The sequence below is a fragment of the Artibeus jamaicensis genome, unplaced genomic scaffold (genome assembly GCF_021234435.1).
Source record: "Artibeus jamaicensis isolate MK-2021 breed Jamaican fruit bat unplaced genomic scaffold, CSHL_Jam_final contig_456, whole genome shotgun sequence".
NCBI lineage: Eukaryota > Metazoa > Chordata > Mammalia > Chiroptera > Phyllostomidae > Artibeus > Artibeus jamaicensis.
Window position 1 is genome coordinate 674462 of NW_026521839.1, and position 19274 is coordinate 693735.

A 19274-nucleotide genomic window follows, 5' to 3' on the forward strand; every position below is an offset into this window, starting at 1 on the left:
GAAATAGAGCCTTTATGATCTGCTTGCAGATTTTGGCTTATGGTAAAAGAGTAAAAGCTGCATTCAGAAGTAGCAAAGTGAAAAGTGGGACTGTGCCTCAGTGAGTTGCATATTCATACCAGCATTTTCAAGGAAACAGTAGAATTAAATATGGTATGTAATGTCCCATGTATTAAAAAGAAATGCATCACCATAGTTCTTTTATAATATTTAAATTGTAAATATAATTTATAATATAAATAATATTTAAAGAATATTTAATTCTTTTATAATATTTATTATTTATTTTGAGATAGAGGGGAAAGGACGGGAAAAAAGGGAGAAAAACATTGACATGGGAGAGAACATCTGTTGGTTTCATCTTGTAAGTGCCCGAGTGGGGGACCAAACCCACAATCCAGCTGTGTGCCCTGGCCAGAAATCAAACCGGCAGTCATTTGCTTTGTGGGATGACAAACCAACCAACCAAGCCACACCTGTCAGGGCACCACTGCTCTTTTAGAGGTTTTATTTTTGCATAGTATTCATTGATTAGTTATTACATAGTTTCAAAATGACACCATCTTTTGGCATTATTTGGAATGATTAGCTTCCTTTAAAATTTTTGTTTTTATCCAAAAGGAGCAAAAGAATATTAGTTTGCAATCAAGAAGAATGTTCTTATGTTGAATATGGCACCTTTTTAGTGACATAAGGAAAAGGAGTGTTTCCTACCTTCTCCTTTTCTCTTTCATCTCTCTTTAAAGGCAGTGCACTGACAAATAGAGAAAAAAAATTTTGCCATGTACCTTGCTTAGTAAAGGTTAGAATTGAAAGTAAATGGGTTATCAGAAATATTACTATATGCTACTTTTCATTTTGATTCATTCCCAATGCTTGGCTTTGATACTGTGCTTCTCCAACCAGGAGAAAATGAGTCACCTAAAACTCGGGAAAGGCCGCTTGATTTCTCACTGTGTCAAAGGGGACAGTTGATGTTTGCAGAAATGAGTTTAAATTCAGGCAGCACATTTGGGACTTTGCATATTATGGTAGACAGTGCAGGCACTTGGTTTTGAGTAGATGGAAATAATACTGTTTTTAACAGAATCATAGCTAGGGACTCTTGTTCATGTTTGTGGTAACAGTTTATAAAAAGTGTTCAAAAGCAGATCAATAAAACTGTATGATAGTTATGTGTAGTTTTTTATTTTGCTATAACTAAGGAAATACTTCTAAAAGTTTATAAGACTATTTTTTTCTCACAAGGTAAGACCTAATGGTATAATCCTGGAGGTGCCATTATTATAAGAAAAAAGTTACGATTCAGCATGGTGCATCTAATTCCTTCCTTACCCTCAAAATCACACAGTCTCTGCATTTAGAGGAAATAGGAGACTCCTTTCAGTATTATTTACTCATCTTTCCCTTCCTCGTGGTTCTAGGGCTGCATCCTCTTCCGCTGTCCTCTGGCAGACTGGTAGAGGCTTTACTCGGTGTCTGTATGATTTCCTACAGGCACATCAATTCTGCATCTTCTTTAAAATACTTTTCTCTCCAACTTTTTTTTTTTTAGAACAATGGTGGAAAATTGCCTGATAACAAAATCATTGCTAGTGAACTAGGCAGTTTGCCAGAATTGAAGAAATACATGAAGAAGGTGATGCCGTTTGTTGCCATGATGAAGGTGAGCTGTGGACCTTTTGCAGCTGTGGCCACGTGAATAATGGTTCAATTGGACAGTACAAGGAAGGGGGAAGTTACCCCCAAGAAATCTGCTGAAATAGCACTTTTAAATCAGTGGTTTGGGAAACGTACAACCAGATTTTGGGTTTACCTGTGGAATTGCTGAGTATGTAAAAATAGGTCTTGCAGAAGAAAAACTGGTTTAGAATTATTGCAATAAATTATTCTCTTCATGTTCTACCTTCTCTTTTCGTTTGGGGAGGAAGCATATTCTTTTTGGTTTACATTAGGGTATTTATAGTAGATCCTATTACTGGCATCAAGATCCAACATTTGTATAAGTTTAGCATTAACAGGATAAATGTTGTTTATTATGGTGAGACCATGTTTCTCAGTGATGGTTCTATTGGTTTTTTTGGGCCAGATAGTTCTTTGTTGTGGGGGGATGACCTGTACACTGTAGGGCAGGGGTGTCCAGCCTTTTGGCATCTTTGGGCCACACTGGAAGAAGAAGAGTTGTGTTGGGCCACACATTAAATACACAAATGCGAATAAAAACTGATGAGCAAATAGAAGGTCCATGCATAATTTTTGTGATATCAGCCACCTTAGACAAGCAAAAAAGTCCTCACATAATAACCCTAATTATGCAGTGGCCCTTTCAGTAATCTTTTACCAAGTTTGTGATCACTGATATAAAAAATATACATATGTAGGTAATAAAACTTAGTAATAAAACTAAATAATGTCTTAAGTCAATGTATGATTCTGTGTTGAGTCACATTCATAACCATCCTGGGCCACATACAGCCCGGGGGCCACTGGTTGTTCACCCCCATGTAGGCTTTAGCAGTATCCTTGGCATCTACCCACTAGATGCCAGTGGAACCTCCTTCACCCCCCTCAACTGTGACAAGCAAAAATGTCTTCAGACATTGCTAAATGTCTACTACAGGCAAATTCAGCACCCCCCTGGAACTCTCCTATGAAGAATCATTGAGTTAGATTCTTAGTTTTTTTCTTGTCCATAGTTGATCTATTGGATTTCTTCAGAAAAAGAAATAAAAGAAGGCTGTCGTTTGCTTAAGATCTTAGGCTCTGAGGTCAGGCAAATCTTGGTCTAAATCCTGTTTGCCTGTTACTTCTTAGTTATGAGGCCTTAAGAGAAATCACTAAAATTCTTTCAGCCACATGGCTTTTTATCTGTAACATGAGGAAATTAATAGAACTTATCTTTTAAGAGTCAATGAAATAATACAGTTTTAACACACTTAAATATTACCTGTCAAGAAGTAAACTTAGTAAATTTTTTTCAAATGTAAGTTGGTGCCCTCCAGCCTGCTGGGCACATAGTGGTTATTCTTGTACTTTAGATTAATTCTTGAATCTTCTAGGCTACAGATACCTGCCTGATGGAGACCCAGACTCTTGCTTCTCTTATATTGGAGTAGATTCTTTGGAAAGCCTTTTAATCTCCTAGACAGAGTTAACTGTCTGAACCTTATGGTATTTCAAGTTTGAGAAATAATTTAGGATTCTGGGTTGACCAATCCTAATCAAGTTATAAAATGTCTGCTGGCATGTTCCTAAGTCATTGTTCCCATTGGTCAGAGTGCCACATCCATTGTCAATATATGGATTCAACAAAATACTCCATTGCTGGTTGCAAAGACAATAAATGTTGGTGACATGCCTTAACTGAATTCAGAGAAACTGATTTGAAAGTTAGTTATATAGTTTTAGATTGAAGAATTGGCTTTTTGAAAAACCAGTGTTAGGCTATTTAAGTGGTAATATATTTTTTCACTAATATTGGTGATTTGCCAGGCATATTAGTGGTGTTGAAAAGTGTTTAATAACTCTGGTAATAAGAAAATGGGTTTTTAGCATGTTTGTTCCCCACTGGAAAAGAAACAGATTTGGATGGTAAATGAAGACAATAAATATTAGGAATCATGTCGGGTCATTTTCACGTAAGTGCAAACTATTCTAGGCAGTTAGCTATATTTGTGCATGAACTTGGCTCTCCAAAATTATATTTTCAGTTGGCAAATATTTTATTACATGTTCAAGAAAATAAAACAAATTGTTTTGTATTTGCAAGAGGATTCAAGTAGCATGACTTTTTAAATTTTATTTTGAAATTTGTAGGAGTATATTAGGGAATTTACTAGTAATTTATATTCTCTGAAGTAGCTTTAAAGATTTGGTGGAAGATTTATTATTATTTTGGTTACCTGAAGGGATATCTTCACACATTTGTTTGATTCCTTGTCTAAGCAAGTTCTTTGGGTTTGCATATTAAATCAATCTAAATAAACAATGATAAAATCATATTTATTTTATGAATCTGAAAACCATGTCTTTCCAGTCTTTTCATCGCTGCCATAATCTTATCATATTTTAAATGATAATTACTCTGAGCTAGTAATTTCATTAACAAGCAGACATAGATAAGGGAAACCATGAGTCCAAGGCCTGTCCTTTAACTGTTCAAATTTGAAGATTTTATCAATTGAGAGAAGAATGATTGCTTTGGAGGAAATATATTCTTTTCAACATATTCTTAATGTGATTTTGTTTTTCAAAACCATTTTGGCTGGTAGGAAAATCTGGAGAAGGTGGGACCCCGTGTTCTGGATTTGCAGTTAGAGTTTGATGAACAGACAGTGCTTATGGAGAATATAGTCTACCTGACCAATTCCCTTGAGGTAAGAGGGGCTAGGAATTGTAATAACTAGTTAACCATAGTAAATATAGTCCAGTTTTATAATGAACATTTTATAAACTTTATCTTCTATGTTTAGTAACTTTGCCAAATATATCAGTCAAAATTTTTTTGGAGGGAAAGAGAATGGGTGTATATAGAAGTTGCAGGAAGAAAAAATGATCTGTTGCCTTATTTCACTTACCAATTCTATGCATAAAATAATAACTATATATATTTGGATATTCACCTCCACAGTTATTTTTTAAAAAATGAGAGACCTCATGTACAAATACTTTCAAAATCTCTCATGTTATGGGGTACTCTGAATTGCTTCTTCTCCCTTCCCCTGCCTCTTCCTTTTAGGTCTTAGATTCACAGAATTGGATTAATTAGAATCCTTGATTCATGATAAATTATTATTGGTCCATGTCTGGTCATGTTTTTAAATTTTAATTTATTAAAAATTTTTATTCTGGAATGTGACGCTCTTTTTAATTAAAAGTATAGTTGACATAAATATATTAGTTCCAGGTGTATGACATAATTATTTGACATTTATATACAGTATGAAGTGATCACCATGAGAAATCTAGTAACCATCTGCCACCATACAAAATTATTCTGATATTATCAACCATATTTCCTATGTGTATATTACATTCTGTTTTTTTAAAAAATAATTATATAATGAACATCCGTGAATCTACTACCAACTCAAACTAGAACATTACTAAGAGCTTTCACACATTCTCACTCTCCCACCATCTGGTCCCCGTCACAGCTTCATATATCGATTCTAAAAATGCCTGTCTCTCAGGCAACTAAGGCAGAAGGAAAGACAATTTGCTCTAGAAAAACTGTTAGAAGACAAAGTGGTTCTAGTGATAATGAAGACAACTGAAATGAAAAAAAAGTGAAGGTTTAAAATTTGAATAAAATTGTTTCATATTAGAATGGAAGATAGTTGTTTCTATTTTTTTAAAGATTTTATTTATTTTTATACAGAGGGGAAGGGAAGGAGGAAGAGAGGAAAACACCAATGTGTGGTTGCTTCTTATACACCCCCTACTGGGGACCTGGCCTACAACCCAGGCATGTGTCCTGACTGGGAATCGAACCAACAACCCTTTGGTTTGCAGGCTGGTGCTCAATCCACTGAGCCACACCAGTCAGGCTGGAAGACAATTATTTCTAAATAATCCCTTTATGTCATGTAATTATAAATAAATAAAGTAAATTAATAAATATTACTAGACATCTATTTCAAGGGTATTTCTAAATATTCTTATATATTCATGGAGGTCAGAAACTTCTTGGATCTTTGGGAAATGGGGACACATTTAGGATCATCTTACATTCAGGCATATACAGTATGTTACATTTTTGTGTTTATTTAGGTGGAAACCTTTTATTCTCAAATGCTATATGTCTGAACTTAAAGTTCAGTTTTTTATGCTTATTTTTCATTTTTTAAAAAAATTTTTTATTGATAATGCTATTACAGTTGTTATATCCCCCCCTTCATTCCCCTCCACCCTACCCCCCTGTCCCCACCATTACCCCCCCTTTAGTAGTTTATGACTATGTATCTCAAGTCCTTTAGATTCTATATTTCCCATGCTATTCTTGCCCCCCCCCATCTATTTTCTATCTACTGTCTATGCTACTTATTTTCTGTACCTTCTCCTCCTCCCACTCTCCTGTTGCTAACCCTCCTTGAGATCTTCATTTCTATGTTTCCACTCCTGATCTAGCTGTCCTTTTAGTTTGCTTTTGTTTTAGGTGTGGCTGTTAATAACTGTGAGTTTGTTGTCCTTTCATTGTTCATGTTTCTTTAACTTCTTTTTCTTAGATAAGTCCCTTTAACATTTCATATAATAAGGGCTTGGTGATGATGAACTCCTTGAATTTGATCTTATCTGAGAAGTACTTTATCTGTCCTTCCATTCTAAATGAAAGTTTTGCTGGATAGAGCAATCTTGGTTGTAGGTTTTTGGATTTCATGACTTGGAATACCTCTTTCCAGCCCCTTCTTGCCTGTAAGGTCTCTTTTGAGAAATCTGCTGACAGTCTGATGGGGACTCCTTTGTAGGTGACTGTCCCCTTAGCTCTTGCTGCTTCTAGGATTCTCTCCTTCATTTTAATTTTGGCTAATGTAATTATGATGTGCCTTGGTGTGTTCCTCCTTGGGTCCAACTTCTTTGGGACTCTCTGAGCTTCCTGGATTTCCTGGAAGTCTATTTCCTTTGCCAGATTGGGGAAATTCTCCTTTATTATTTGTTCAAATAAGTTTTCCACTGGTGGCTGTGCCTTTCCCCCTTCTGGTACCCCTATAATTTGGATATTGGAGCGTTTAAAGATGTCCTGGAGGTTCCTAAGACTCTCCTCATTTCTTTGAATTCCTGCTTCTTGACTCTTTTCTGTTTGGCCATTATTTGCTTTCTTCTGGTCCACTCCATTGATTTGAGTCCCAGTTTCCTTTTCATCGCTATTGGTGTCCTGTGCACTTCCATTCATTTCAATTAGTTTCGCCTTCATATATTTGTCTAATTTGTGGCTATAATCAACCAGTTCTGTGAGGATCCTGATCACCAGTGTTTTAAACTGTGCGTCTGAGAGTTTTGCTATTTCTTCATCACTTAGATTTATAGGCTCTGGGGCTTTGAGATCTTCTTGAGCCATTTTTGGTCTGTTTGTGCCCTTTAAGTGTGAGAAGCGGCGCCTTGGACTCCCAGGTCGCTGGGTTGTCATGCTGTATGTGGGGGCGTGGTCAGAGCGGGGAAACGGCGACCCCCTCTGCTGTTTCTCCCCACTGGGTGAGGAGCAGAGCCTTAGGTGGTTCACCAGGGCCTGGCCACTCAGAGTCGCTGGGTTATGACGCTGTATGTGGAGGTGGGGTCAGAGCAGGGAAATGGCGGCGCCCTCCGTGCCGCTTACTGCGGGGACCCGCCGGGTCGCGGTCCAATGGCCCACTCCCTCGCTCGTCTATCCGCGCACAAATGCGCAACCACAGTCAACCCGCAGCCCTGCTCTCTCGCTGTCCCCCCACCCCCACCCCCGTGGTGGCTCACTAAGTCCAACCCTGCGCCTGGATTCCGGGATCCTGAGTCCATCCCACCGAGTTTTCTTGTGCAACCCAGCCCCGACAGCCGCTGGTTTTGCCCCTTACCGGTCAGGCTGAAGAATTTGTTGTTAACAGACTTCCGAAAAGTTCAATTTTCTGTGTTCTGGCTGTGTGTTCTGTTGCTAATATTTAGTTGTCTCTAAACTTGGTTGTGTGAGAAGGCACGGCTTGTCCACCTATGCCTCCATCTTGGCGGAAGTCCTAATCTTCATTGTCTTTTATATAGCGGCTAATTTATAGATTTCATTATAGAAAATGTTAAACATGACTATATAAACAACAGTACTGTGAGACATCTAAGATCAGTGTTAAATCATTGATTATAGATTTCATTCAGCGTTTATATGGAAAATAATAAAATTGCACAGACCATTTCATGGGGAGAACCTAGTTTTGCTCTTTGATGAAATGAGGTGATGATTAATTCCAGTCATAGTAAAGCATACTAATAACTCCCGTTTTTTCCCCTCAATTTAGCTAGAACATATAGAAGTCAAGTTTGCCTCTGAAGCAGAAGATAAAATCAGGGAAGAATGCTGTCCTGGGAAACCACTTAATGTTTTTAGAACAGAGGTAAGTTGAAAGAATCTCACTGAATCTTTTTTTTTTTTTTTTAAGATTTTATTTATTTATCTTTTAGAGGGGAAGGGAAGGAGAGAGGGAGAGAAACATCAATCTATGGTTGCCTTTCGTGTATCCCCTGCTGGGAACTGGCCTGCAGGGAACCAGCCTACAACCCCAGTATGTGTCCTGACTGGGAATCGAACCACGATTGTCTGGTTCGCAGGCCCGCGCTCAATCCACTGAGCTACACCAGCCAGGGCAGAATCTTTCTTTCTTTCTTTTTTTTTTTTTAGAGCTAGAAGAGACCTTAGAGATCATTACATCCGATGAAGTAAGGGCCAGAGAAGTTAAGTGGTTGGTTTGGTCCAGGCCACACACAGTTGGTTAGATATTGGGATGGATTTGTGGTCTCCAAATTTCCTGGTTGGTGCAATATTTGCTTTTCCTTACTCTTCTGTAATAGATGGCATCAGATGTTATTTGTTGGTTAAAAAAATAAAAATTTGGGCCTGGCTGGTGTAGCTTAGTGGATTGAGCACGGGCCTGCGAACCAGACAATCGCGGTTCGATTCCCAGTCAGGGCACATGCCTGGGTTGCAGACCAGGTCCCTGCAGGCCAATTCCTCGCAGGGGACGCACGAAAAGGCAACCACACATTGATGTTTCTCTCCCTCTCTCCTTCCCTTCCCCTATAAAGATAAATAAATAAAATATTTAAAAAAAATAAAAATAAAAATTTGGTTTCTAAAACCTGATTTTTATTTTTAAAAATACAGTAGAAATTGAAATGTGAGATTTTTTAAAAAGTAAAAAGGCATTTTCATTGTTCAGGTGAATCTTGGTTTGAGAATGTTTTTCAAGATATTTTGCTTTCTGGCATAAGTGAAATATATGGGTTATCTTAAGTTATGCTGGAATTGATTTCTCCCTTTTTATTTGCTACTATTAATGAAGATAGATAGCTTTTGGAGTTTGGGAGGATTCTATTTATTTGTTCTCTAAGAATCCATTCCAAATGGCAGCATTTGTCCAAGTCCGGCGGACTGCGGTTGTGAGAGTCCATAAAATGTCCTTTTCTTGATAAGCAGTGTACTTTAGATATCTTAGATAACAAGCAGGATCTTTTATTACTTAGCCGACAGAATGTAGGAGGTGGTATGAGATAGGACTGGTTTAATCCTGTCTCTCCGTTTTTGGTTTTATGACCTTGGCCTACTTTGTTAAATATTACCAGTTCTGAGTTCTGAATCTGTGAAAAGAGTTCTTGAAGAACTACCTTTCAGGATTTAGGAATAATGATGCTGCCTGCTACATAGTAGAAATTCAGTAAATGAGGGTAGTTGGAGAAGAGAAAACAATTATTATCCATCATCATATTGATATTTGTAGTTGTCATTTTATCTAGGTGTTTGGTTGTAAGCATGACATTTGTACATTTTTTCTCTCATGTTTGAGTGTCCCTCTGTCATGATTTTAGAATGCTGGAATTAAGTCTGTCTTTCATTGGACATTAAAAATGTAGCAGAGTCCTCTTTGTTCAGAGTATTTAAGTTTGATTTCCTATAACAATTATTTTCTCTTTTATTTTTCTAGCCTGGTGTGTCAGTTTTCATAGTGAATCCCCAGCCATCCAATGGTCACTTCTCAACCAAAATTGAAATCAGGCACGGAGATACCTGCGATTCTATAATCAGGCGTTTAATGAAAATGGACCGAGGAATCAAAGGTAAAGGGCTTCCCCGCACATTTGGCAGTAGATTGTGGATTATATGAAATCTAAGCCAAGAAAGAAAAGTAGCTGACTTGCTTAGGGATAGCTGTGAGATGTTGTGGGAAGTGTATTGAACCTAGCAGCAGGAAACCTGTATTCTCTTTGGGACATTGTGAGTAGGTAGCTTGGTGACTTGGCCATGTCACTTAAACTCTAAACTGATCTCCCCTTTAGTAAAGTGAGGATGCTGGATTAGATATTTTTCTAAGACCCCATTGACCTTTAAATTGTAACAAGCAATTTCTGTTTCTCTCAGAGGTTTTCAGAGTTAAGGAACACATACTCTTAATATTCTAAACTAACTTGCCCAGTTGGGTTTGTTCTTAGGGAAGGAAGATGAACAGTAAACGTTAGTGAATGTGTGCCATGTGTTAGCCATCTGATCATTTTGTGACACTATAACACAGAGGGTATTATTACTCTCCTTTTACAGGTGATAAAGTGGAGATCAGAAAGGCTAAACAACTTGCAAAGTTCATTTAGCTATAAATCCTTGAGCTGAAATTCAAACTCAGATTCATCAGACTCCAAAGGTCACTCTTCTGAACAATGTGCCTGCAAATAAAATATGCAAATTTAATTTCTTATCAGGATTAAGTCAAAATCTATTATTATATTTATATAGTAGCTTATAGGGTTTTTTTAAAAATCACTGAGCCACATCTTAAGCTCAGCATGCTGTGAAGGGAGTTAGTGTGTCTCTGTATTATTTTTCTTCCCAATTAGGAAGAGAGATTAATGTTGAGATTCCTTATTTTGCATTATCTCTCTTCTTTTTGATGACAATCAAGAGTTGATTGGGCCACATTCCATTAGTATAAACTTCTTCCGAATAGATTTATAAGCCCCAGACAGTGACCTAATTTATGGGACTCTGTTCCAGGTAACAGTATACCATTAAGTTAGAAGATTTAAAATAGCCCTTTGGAATTCATTGTACCATGTTATTTTTTGTTCTCCTGAAGTCATTTATTTTCTGTGGGCACTTCTTGATTGACTATCATGTGTAGTGTATGTAGAGTTAAGGGTGTTTGTAGAGACTCCTGTGTATGCACCGGGGGGTTTGGGGAGCCCACAAAGTACTATTCATTAGGACACTGCATCTAGGGAAGGAATAGGGGACTAAGGTATTGACATACATAATCCTAATCTAAGGAGAAACTGCTGAGTGTAGTTAAAAGAGGTATAGATAAAATTGATGGCCAGTGAGGCAAAGGGTGATATTATTTCCAACTGTGGTGATCAGGGATGAATTTTTGGAGAAAATCCAGGGTCTGGTAGAAGTAAGGCCTGGTTGAATGTGGTTGGTGGGGTAATAATATGGGTGTAATAACTTACAGTTTTAATTTGAACATTTTACCTACAATGTCATATGGTGTGCCTGAGTCTGATATTGTTATGTTACAGAATTACATGCTTTATGATTTTGTAATGAAAACAGGGCGTTATTAGTGCCCTGTATTGTTTAGATGGGCACGAAAGTGATACCTGTGAGGGTGAGAGGACAGGATGGGTGGCGGGTGGTGCTGGGGTGCTCTCATACTTATTTCACTCTGTGTCAGCAATGTATCAGGGCTAGAGATTTTGTTGTTTTTCGACATTATTTTAAAATGGTGGTAAAATATGCATAACAAAATTGACCATTGTAGTCATTTTGAAGTATATGGTTCACTGCAATTAAATATATTTCCATTGTTGTGCAGCTGTCACACTGTGCACCGCCAGGACTTTTCCATCACCTTCAGCTGAGACCCTGTACCCACTAAACAATAACTCTCTATCATTCCGCCTCCCTCTAGTCCCTAGTGACCACTTTTCTACTTTCTGCCTTTATGTAGAGCCATGCAATATTTGTTCTTTTGTGTCTGGCTTATTTCACTTAGCAAAATGTCTTTGAGGTCCATCCATGTTGTTGCAGGCATCGACCATGCTCCCTGGGGAAACCAGGGACTGTAGAGTGAGAGCGCCATCCTTAGAGCTGTAGGCTACAGAAGGCAGGCAGTTTTGAAATATGAATATATAGGAAGCCATTTTGTGGCTTTATTCAGCTATTTTGTATTGCATATATGAATCATGAGAAAATTGTATGATAGGAACAACTCATTGCCACAAAGAACAATTTGGTGGCTTTTAAAGAAAATAGATATTGGTGTGGACCTACTGAGTAGGATTATCTTGAGGTGATAACACATGAGAGAATGTGTTTCTGTATTGAAAATTGTATTATATAATGTGCAGTCTGCTTCTGTTACATATCTCAGACACTAACTAGGTTCTTCACTGAGCCTCTGGCATACTGCTTATATCCTTTGTCAGACTAGCTGTGAATAAAGTCCTGTGAGTTTTGTATTAGTATCTGTTGTGAAATTTAGGAAATAGAGAGAAATGTTAGGGGAGTTTGAAATTAATATTCTTCCAAGTACCTACAGAAGAGCTCTAACCATTAGACTTTTCCAGAAGCCAGCAGCATGCTTTGATATCTAAGGGAGCGGAGAATGTGAGATGGCAAAGGAGTGAAGTGCAGTAACAGGTCTCCCTGTCTGTCTGCCACAGTGACCAGCAAGTTGTCCAATTAGTGCCCATGGTACTGGGGGTGATTATGGTCCAAATCCAGGAGGAATTGGGCTAAAGTCATCATTTTTCTCCACAAAGACCAGTCAGCAACTATTTGATGATAATGACTTGAAATCACTTGCAGCCCCTGCCACATATGAACCAGTAACTTGGAGTTCGCGAAAGCCTCCATTTCATATTATCAGTCCCTGGTGACTTTCAGTTACTCTCATCTCCTCTCTAAGTGCCTTAATCTTGTGTAGTTGCAGACTCAGATTTCAGCATTTTCAGTGAGGTCTGGGATAATCAGAAAAGACAGACCACTAAGAAGGCTCCAAGATTTATTGGCAGTAATGAACTACATGGTGAAACATCAAAGCAAATGTGTTTTGTCACTTAGAAACCTGATTGAGTGTTAAGGCTTCTTTGAAATAGTTTGATTCAGACTTGGCTTGGAATGATGAGGGAATTCTGTTTTAGAGGGAGACACACACACAGGCAGATCTGCAGTAAAAGGCCTTCTGCATAAAATCTGCTGGCAGAACTTGTCACTGCTTCCATAGCAAAATAATTTGGTATCACTGGTGAGCATGTTGAATTGCAAAGCTATAAAAATGAATCATATTTTTATCCCAAATGAGACCAGCACTGTCATGCAGGCTGTCCGCTCCTTTCCTTTTTTAACTCTTGAGGGCTTGTACTATATCTGGGAATAGATTTTATGCCCTCTGCAGAGACAGACTCTAGAGATTCTCAGGTAGGTTTTGTCTTCATGGTAGTCACAGGTGATTGCTCTATAAGCCCCAAGATTCCGCCTCTAAACTTGTAATCCTTCTGTCTTTGTTTCCGAAGGAGAAGAGAATGCACGGATACCTTGTACTCTTGGCATAGCCGCCAGCTGCTTTTGTGTCTCCTTTTATCTCTTATCCCTTTATCTCTTATCCCTCTCTTGCTAAGCTTCAAACTCTCAAAGCAACATAATTGGGAGTAGAGCTCACAGACCACCTAGTGATCTACTTAAGAAAGGGGTGGGAAGTAATTTGGAAAATAATCTTCTGTTTCTGTGGCTCAGGTTAAACATAACTAGCCAGGCTGCACTTAAAATCACCATTTCTAGTCATTTATCATGTTTTTCCTCTATATAAAATAAAACCATTTGGAGTTGGAAAGTCTCAGAATTGCTGAAATAAATAAACTTCTTTTCAGGCTCAATTGTTGGCAGGCTTGTTGGATCATAAATTTGATCAAGGGACAAGTCCTTTTTCTGCCAGAAGCCATCTTATCAGCTTGCACAAGAGCAGATCAGGAAAATCTGAAGCAGGGGAGGGCTGGAGCTTGTCCAAAAGCTTAAACTTCTAAAATTTGTGCCCTTTGCCCCTGCCCTTCCCCTTCTTGCCTTGTCTCTCATCAGCCTGTTAAAGCAAACACTTTTCATCCTTTGAGCAAAGCAAGAAACTCATTGTGCTATGTATTAGAATAGTAATTCTTTTTTTCCAAGTGTCTTCCAAAAAACCCCAGTAACTCTTACAGTTTTAATGTATTCCAGGAAGCAAGACAAGAAATAGAAGTGTTTTATACTTTCTGATATTCTGAAAAATGGTTAATCGAAGCATATAAAAAGTGGTTTGAGAGACCATATAGGATACTGCTCAAAATTAGACTCAACCCTTCGCCTTGGTTTATAAATTCCAGGGCATGTGTTACACAGGATCTCCGACAATTGTTGATCTGGGTAAAAGCTGACAGGATGATTTGTTAAGTTTAGCTTTGCTTTTTGAGATGGGGTCCTATTTCATAATCTGATGAAAATATGTTTTATATGTAATGATCATTGTGTTTAAGACATGAATTATCAGAGTCAGGGCATGGGTTTGAGTCAGTAATTAAATGCTCATATCAATCATCTTTTGCTGTAGATCTTTCCAAAGTGAAACTGATGAGATTTGATGACCCACTGTTGGGACCTCGGCGAATTCCTGTCCTGGGAAAAGAGCAAACTGGGAAGACCCCCATTTCTGAGCACGCTGTTTTCCACATAGACCTCATGAGCAAGAAAGTTTATCTTATGGAAAATGGGCTCCAGGAAGATATTGGTGATACAGTGGTCTATCTGATTCATTAGACTCTTGCAAACTGGAGATTTTTTCTGGTTTCTGGGGATGCTGTTTGGTGCCTACAGGTTGACGATGAGAACCTTAGGCTGGACCTATATAGATTTCATCTAACCATTCAATTCTGCATATAATCATAATTATACTAAGTCATCTTGGATTCCTGGACCTAATAAATTTTTTTCCTTAGAGCCTCCAAGAGAAACAGTTTGTCACACTTTTTTTTTTAATTTAAAAACATTACTGCTAATTCCCAGCAGCTTCCAACCTTTCACATTAACACAAAAGTGTCACTATGCTTCTGTAAGGTGTACTTCATACTACTCCTGAAGGCTAAAGGCATGTCTAAGAGCTTTTTATATCCATTATGGAGGTGGCCTTATTTCTCCTTTAAAGAGAAAAAAGTACATTAGGCAGCTAGTTTTGTGTTTTAAACAAAAGAACTCTCATGACCATTTAAAAGAATAAATGAGAATATGTTGACTTGACCACTATTTTGTATAAAGAACAAAAACAGTCTTGTATTTATAAGATTTTTTAGCTTTAATATATTCAGTTAACCACCAATATGTTTTCCAAGGCTTATAGTAATAGTTTGTAAGCAGTTTGTTTCAGCTATACTAACTTTAGGCATTTTAGAAAGAGGGGACTTCTTTCTACCCAGAAAACTGCAGTTATCAAATTTGTCTTGAGTCCAATTGTATTTAAAGACCATGCCAACTGTATTGCAGATATTGCAAAAAAATTTTTTTTTTATTCTTGCTGGAATGTCTGTGTATATTATTTGTGCCATCTGTCTTCATAATGAGGAAACAATACTAGGTGTTGACTGACAGAGGAGAAAAACTTTTCCATTGCTTAAAGGATTCAGTATGGGAAAGACCAATTCTGATAACCTGAAGGAGCCTGAATTCTTTCAGATCATGTAAAGAGATTTTGTTGAGCTTCTTTATTTTGCTTGGCACAGTTTGAGATTTCTAGGCCTAGTTGAGTGCTTGTAATGGATTCATCAAAGCAGATCATAGAACATAGGAGTTGAAAGAGCCTTTGGAGATCATCACATGCAAATCACCCCTGAACTGTTTGGGGCAGGCACTAGAGTGTAGTAGGTTAGATTACAGGTGCTGAGGTCAGGCCAGCTGGTTGGACTCCATTTCTTCAATTTGCTACTTTGCTGATCATAGCCCCTTACTCAGCCCATTTTCTCCACCTATTAAATAGAACTAATAATGTGCCTACTTTTCTAGGCTTATTGGGAGATGGTGAGATGAAACCATCTAGAAAAATCCTGTATATAGTATAGTGCCTTGCAAGTGGTAACCTTTCTGTAATGTTGATGATGATGATGATGAAGAAGAACCTTCAGTAAATGTTAGTGAATAATAATAATAAAACAACCAACCAACCAGGGCATATTGGCTTAGTATTACTATAGGCTATGATCATGTTATTTGTATCAGTTCCTTTGGGGCAGCTGCTTTGTGTTTGCCCTCCTTTAGATTCATTCTTTTGCTGCTCCCTCAGTCCGCATAACCTTAGTTATTCCCCAAATCAAAGTACTCTTTCCTGGTTCCTAAACACAAGCCTTCTTATGTTTAACTGAGGCTAATTAAACTGTGTGCGTGGGGAGAAAAGGAGAGAGGAAAATAACTTTATTATTGTGGGTGATTGTGCCTGTTTTATGAAACGAACCTGTGAACCTATGCTACATTGGATTACATGGGAGTTGGGATTCATGGCTGCTCAGTTTCCTCAGCCTCACTTCCCCAGAGTCTCTCTTAGAGTGAGCATCTTGCTGGGCTGAAGAAGCTTTTTGTGTTTGACAGCATGTAGGTTTTGTACAAGGAAGCCTCTAAGCATAAGCCATTACTTCATGTGGTGCTCAACTGAAAAAACAGCAATTAGTTGAAATGCTGAGGGAAAAACAGGTTGCACTGGGCTTATTGTATTGATAGGAGAGTCATTCCTTCCTAAAGGACTTTAATGCACATTTTTAAGTTGTGAAATAAAATGCACCACACAAAATGTGAACAAGAAATATATAGTGTACACATAAGACATGTAAAATACATACAAAACATGAACAACAGCAAGACAGACTTTATCAACAAAGCAGAAATCTATATACTCACCAGCCAGTCAAGGAATAGCAAGTAGTACAACGTCAGCACCTCAGAAGCCTGCCTTCTGCCTCCTCCCATAAGACAAGCTTGTGGCCCGTATATGACCCAGTTTTTATACACGGTCCATGTAAGTTTGAAAAGAATGTCTGTTCTGCCATCGTAGACTTCTAGAGATGTGAATTAGGTCATAGTTACAGATTGTCAAATCTACAGACTAGTCAAATCTGTATTGTATTCTTTTGCTTGATCAGTTTTACTCATTGTTTAGAGGTGTACTAAGATTAAAATCTCTCACGACCTATTTTGACTTATTTTTCCTTCTAGTTCAGATAGTTTTTGTTCATTCCAGTCCACTGACCTTGACTGCCAGGTTACATCGGTGTTACACAAACCATTCCTGTTATGTTAACAATGGCTGGACTTTTTCCAGACAGACCTCATGTATATTTTAAATCATAATATTTATCTACGATCACAATTCTTTCTTGTCTTCTCCCCTTAAATATTTGTATCTTCTCACACAGTGAGAACTCTGGTTCCCAAGAACCTCAATATATTTACTCATTTGTTCTGTTAATAATTTCAGAGTTACCAATCAATACTACTATTAACAACAAACCTATATATGTATACATATATATACACGTATACACACTCATGTATAAATTTTTGTAGTTCTTTGTGTCTTTAAAACAAAGACAGTACATTTTTTTCAAATATTACTTGAATGAATTCTCTATTTGAAATTTTAGTCCTTTCTCTTATTCAACTTTTTAGTTGGCTTTTTTCCGTTTATTTTTTTAATAAGTAAAATACATGGTTTTAAAAATCAAACTGTATTCATTCAGGGAATTTGTACTCTTGCATGACATTCCCACCCCACATAGCTAGTCATTTTTATTAGTTTCTGAACTTTTTTCCATGTTTCTTCTGAAAATAAAGCAAATATTTATATGTACTTTAATGTCTTCTTTCTCATCCAAAAAATAGCATGTAGCATGTTATGTATATTTACACCTTGCTTTTTTATGCTCACAACGTAGCCTGAATATTTTCCCACTTCAGATCCTAGAGATGTTTCTCTCCCCCTCCTTTTCCTCCCTTCCTCCCCTTCGGTCCATCCTCTACTCCTTCCTTGTGTAATATAATTATAAAGGCATTTCATAATTTATTCAACCAGTCTCCTATGGGTGAGCATTTCGGTTGCTCTTAAGTTTTGATATTTTATAGGATCTGTGTAGAACTTTGTAGTGAGAAACCTTGTGAATACATGTGGTTTTATATTTGTGGAGGTGTGTCTTCAGGGTAAAATTCTAAAGGTAGGCTTGTAGGTTCAGCAGATAAAAGGCTGTGAAGAAAGGGCATATAGCTGGTCTGCTGGGAAAATAGCAGAGAGGCCACGTCAAAAACAAAGGCCTACGGGTGGGAAGTAGCCTGCCCCAAACCCTATCCCCAAGTGGTCAAGCTAAATTGGAGCCCTGGCCTCTGTCCGCTTTTTCAGTCCACTGCAGCGAACACCAGAGAAGGCAGACGTGGAGCACAGAAATGTGTTTGGCCAAGGCCAGCCCTCTCAGGGCCATTAGGTTAGAGGAGGGAGCAGTGTCTACGTGCCTGAGTCAGGTTGGCTTCACAGGCGAGATGGGATGTGAAGGATGAGTAGGAGCTGAGGGAGCGGGGCCAAATCCTTAGCTTTCAGAACTAGGTGTGGAAAACAAATGCATGGATAATTTGGGAGATAATGCCAGGGATGGAATGTCTATCTCGGAGAAATGGGAGGAAAAGTAGAAACAGGTAAGTACATGGGAACTTACTATAAAAACTCTTGCATTCCAGGATGAAATTCAACATTGATTTAATTGTCTGGAGAATTATTGCAAATTTTTGAAATGGGAATGAGATGACAGATGCCTTCATACCTTCTGTAGTTTGTGGTAGTATTTATTAGATATCAATGTGCCTGGTTCTGGTAGGTTTCAATGTCAGCAGACACTTTGTTAAACTGTTTTCTCCTTAATGTCTTTGAACATAACTTCATATCCATATTAGAAAATATTCAGATGCCAACAAAGACTTGTGGCATTAATCAAGGTTTCTAGTTGCCTGCCTCTGTACCTAGAGTTTAATTGGTTGTAAGGCAGGGGAAACCCACATGTATAAAACAACAGCGTAGGATATGATCCTTGCTCCTAAGGGCTTCAGGAATGTGACGAAGGAGTTCATACTGTACTTTCATTTGGGAGGAGTAGGTGGTCATTTGTTCTACTCCTTCTTTTCCTTATATTAGAGTTAGGTCTAGAGCCGTGCTGTCCAATGATGTAGTCACTAACTACTTGTGTATAGAGCACTGGGAATGTGGCTAGTCTGGACTGAGATGTTCTGTAAAAGGGTAGACTTCCAGTTTCAAAGATTTTGTATGACAAAGAGGATACAAAGTATCTGAATAATAATTTTCCCTTATATTGATTATAGGTTGAAATAATATTTGAGTAATTTGGATTAACTATATCAAAATAAATTTCAACCATTTCTGTTTACTTTTTTTAAAATTTAATTTTATTGATTATGCCATTACAGTTGTTCTATTCCCCCTTCATTTTCCTCCACCCTGCATCCCCCCTCCCCCACCATTCCCCCCTTTAGTTTATGACCACGT

At 37.9% G+C, this 19274-nt stretch overlaps 1 protein-coding gene across 4 annotated transcripts in view; it reads left to right on the forward strand.

Moving 5' to 3' along the window:
* LARS1 (leucyl-tRNA synthetase 1) overlaps positions 1-17579 on the forward strand; it is a 71641-nt gene extending 54062 nt beyond the window's left edge. For all 4 annotated transcript variants that reach the window (XM_037163329.2, XM_037163330.2, XM_037163331.2 and 1 more), the window contains exons 28-32: positions 1556-1666; positions 4272-4376; positions 7977-8072; positions 9657-9789; positions 14304-17579. In XM_037163329.2, coding sequence (XP_037019224.2) covers positions 1556-1666; positions 4272-4376; positions 7977-8072; positions 9657-9789; positions 14304-14509 — 651 coding nt within the window. In that variant the 3' untranslated portion in view covers positions 14510-17579. The remainder of the gene's footprint in view (positions 1-1555; positions 1667-4271; positions 4377-7976; positions 8073-9656; positions 9790-14303) is intronic.
* The last annotated feature ends 1695 nt before the right edge of the window (positions 17580-19274 follow it).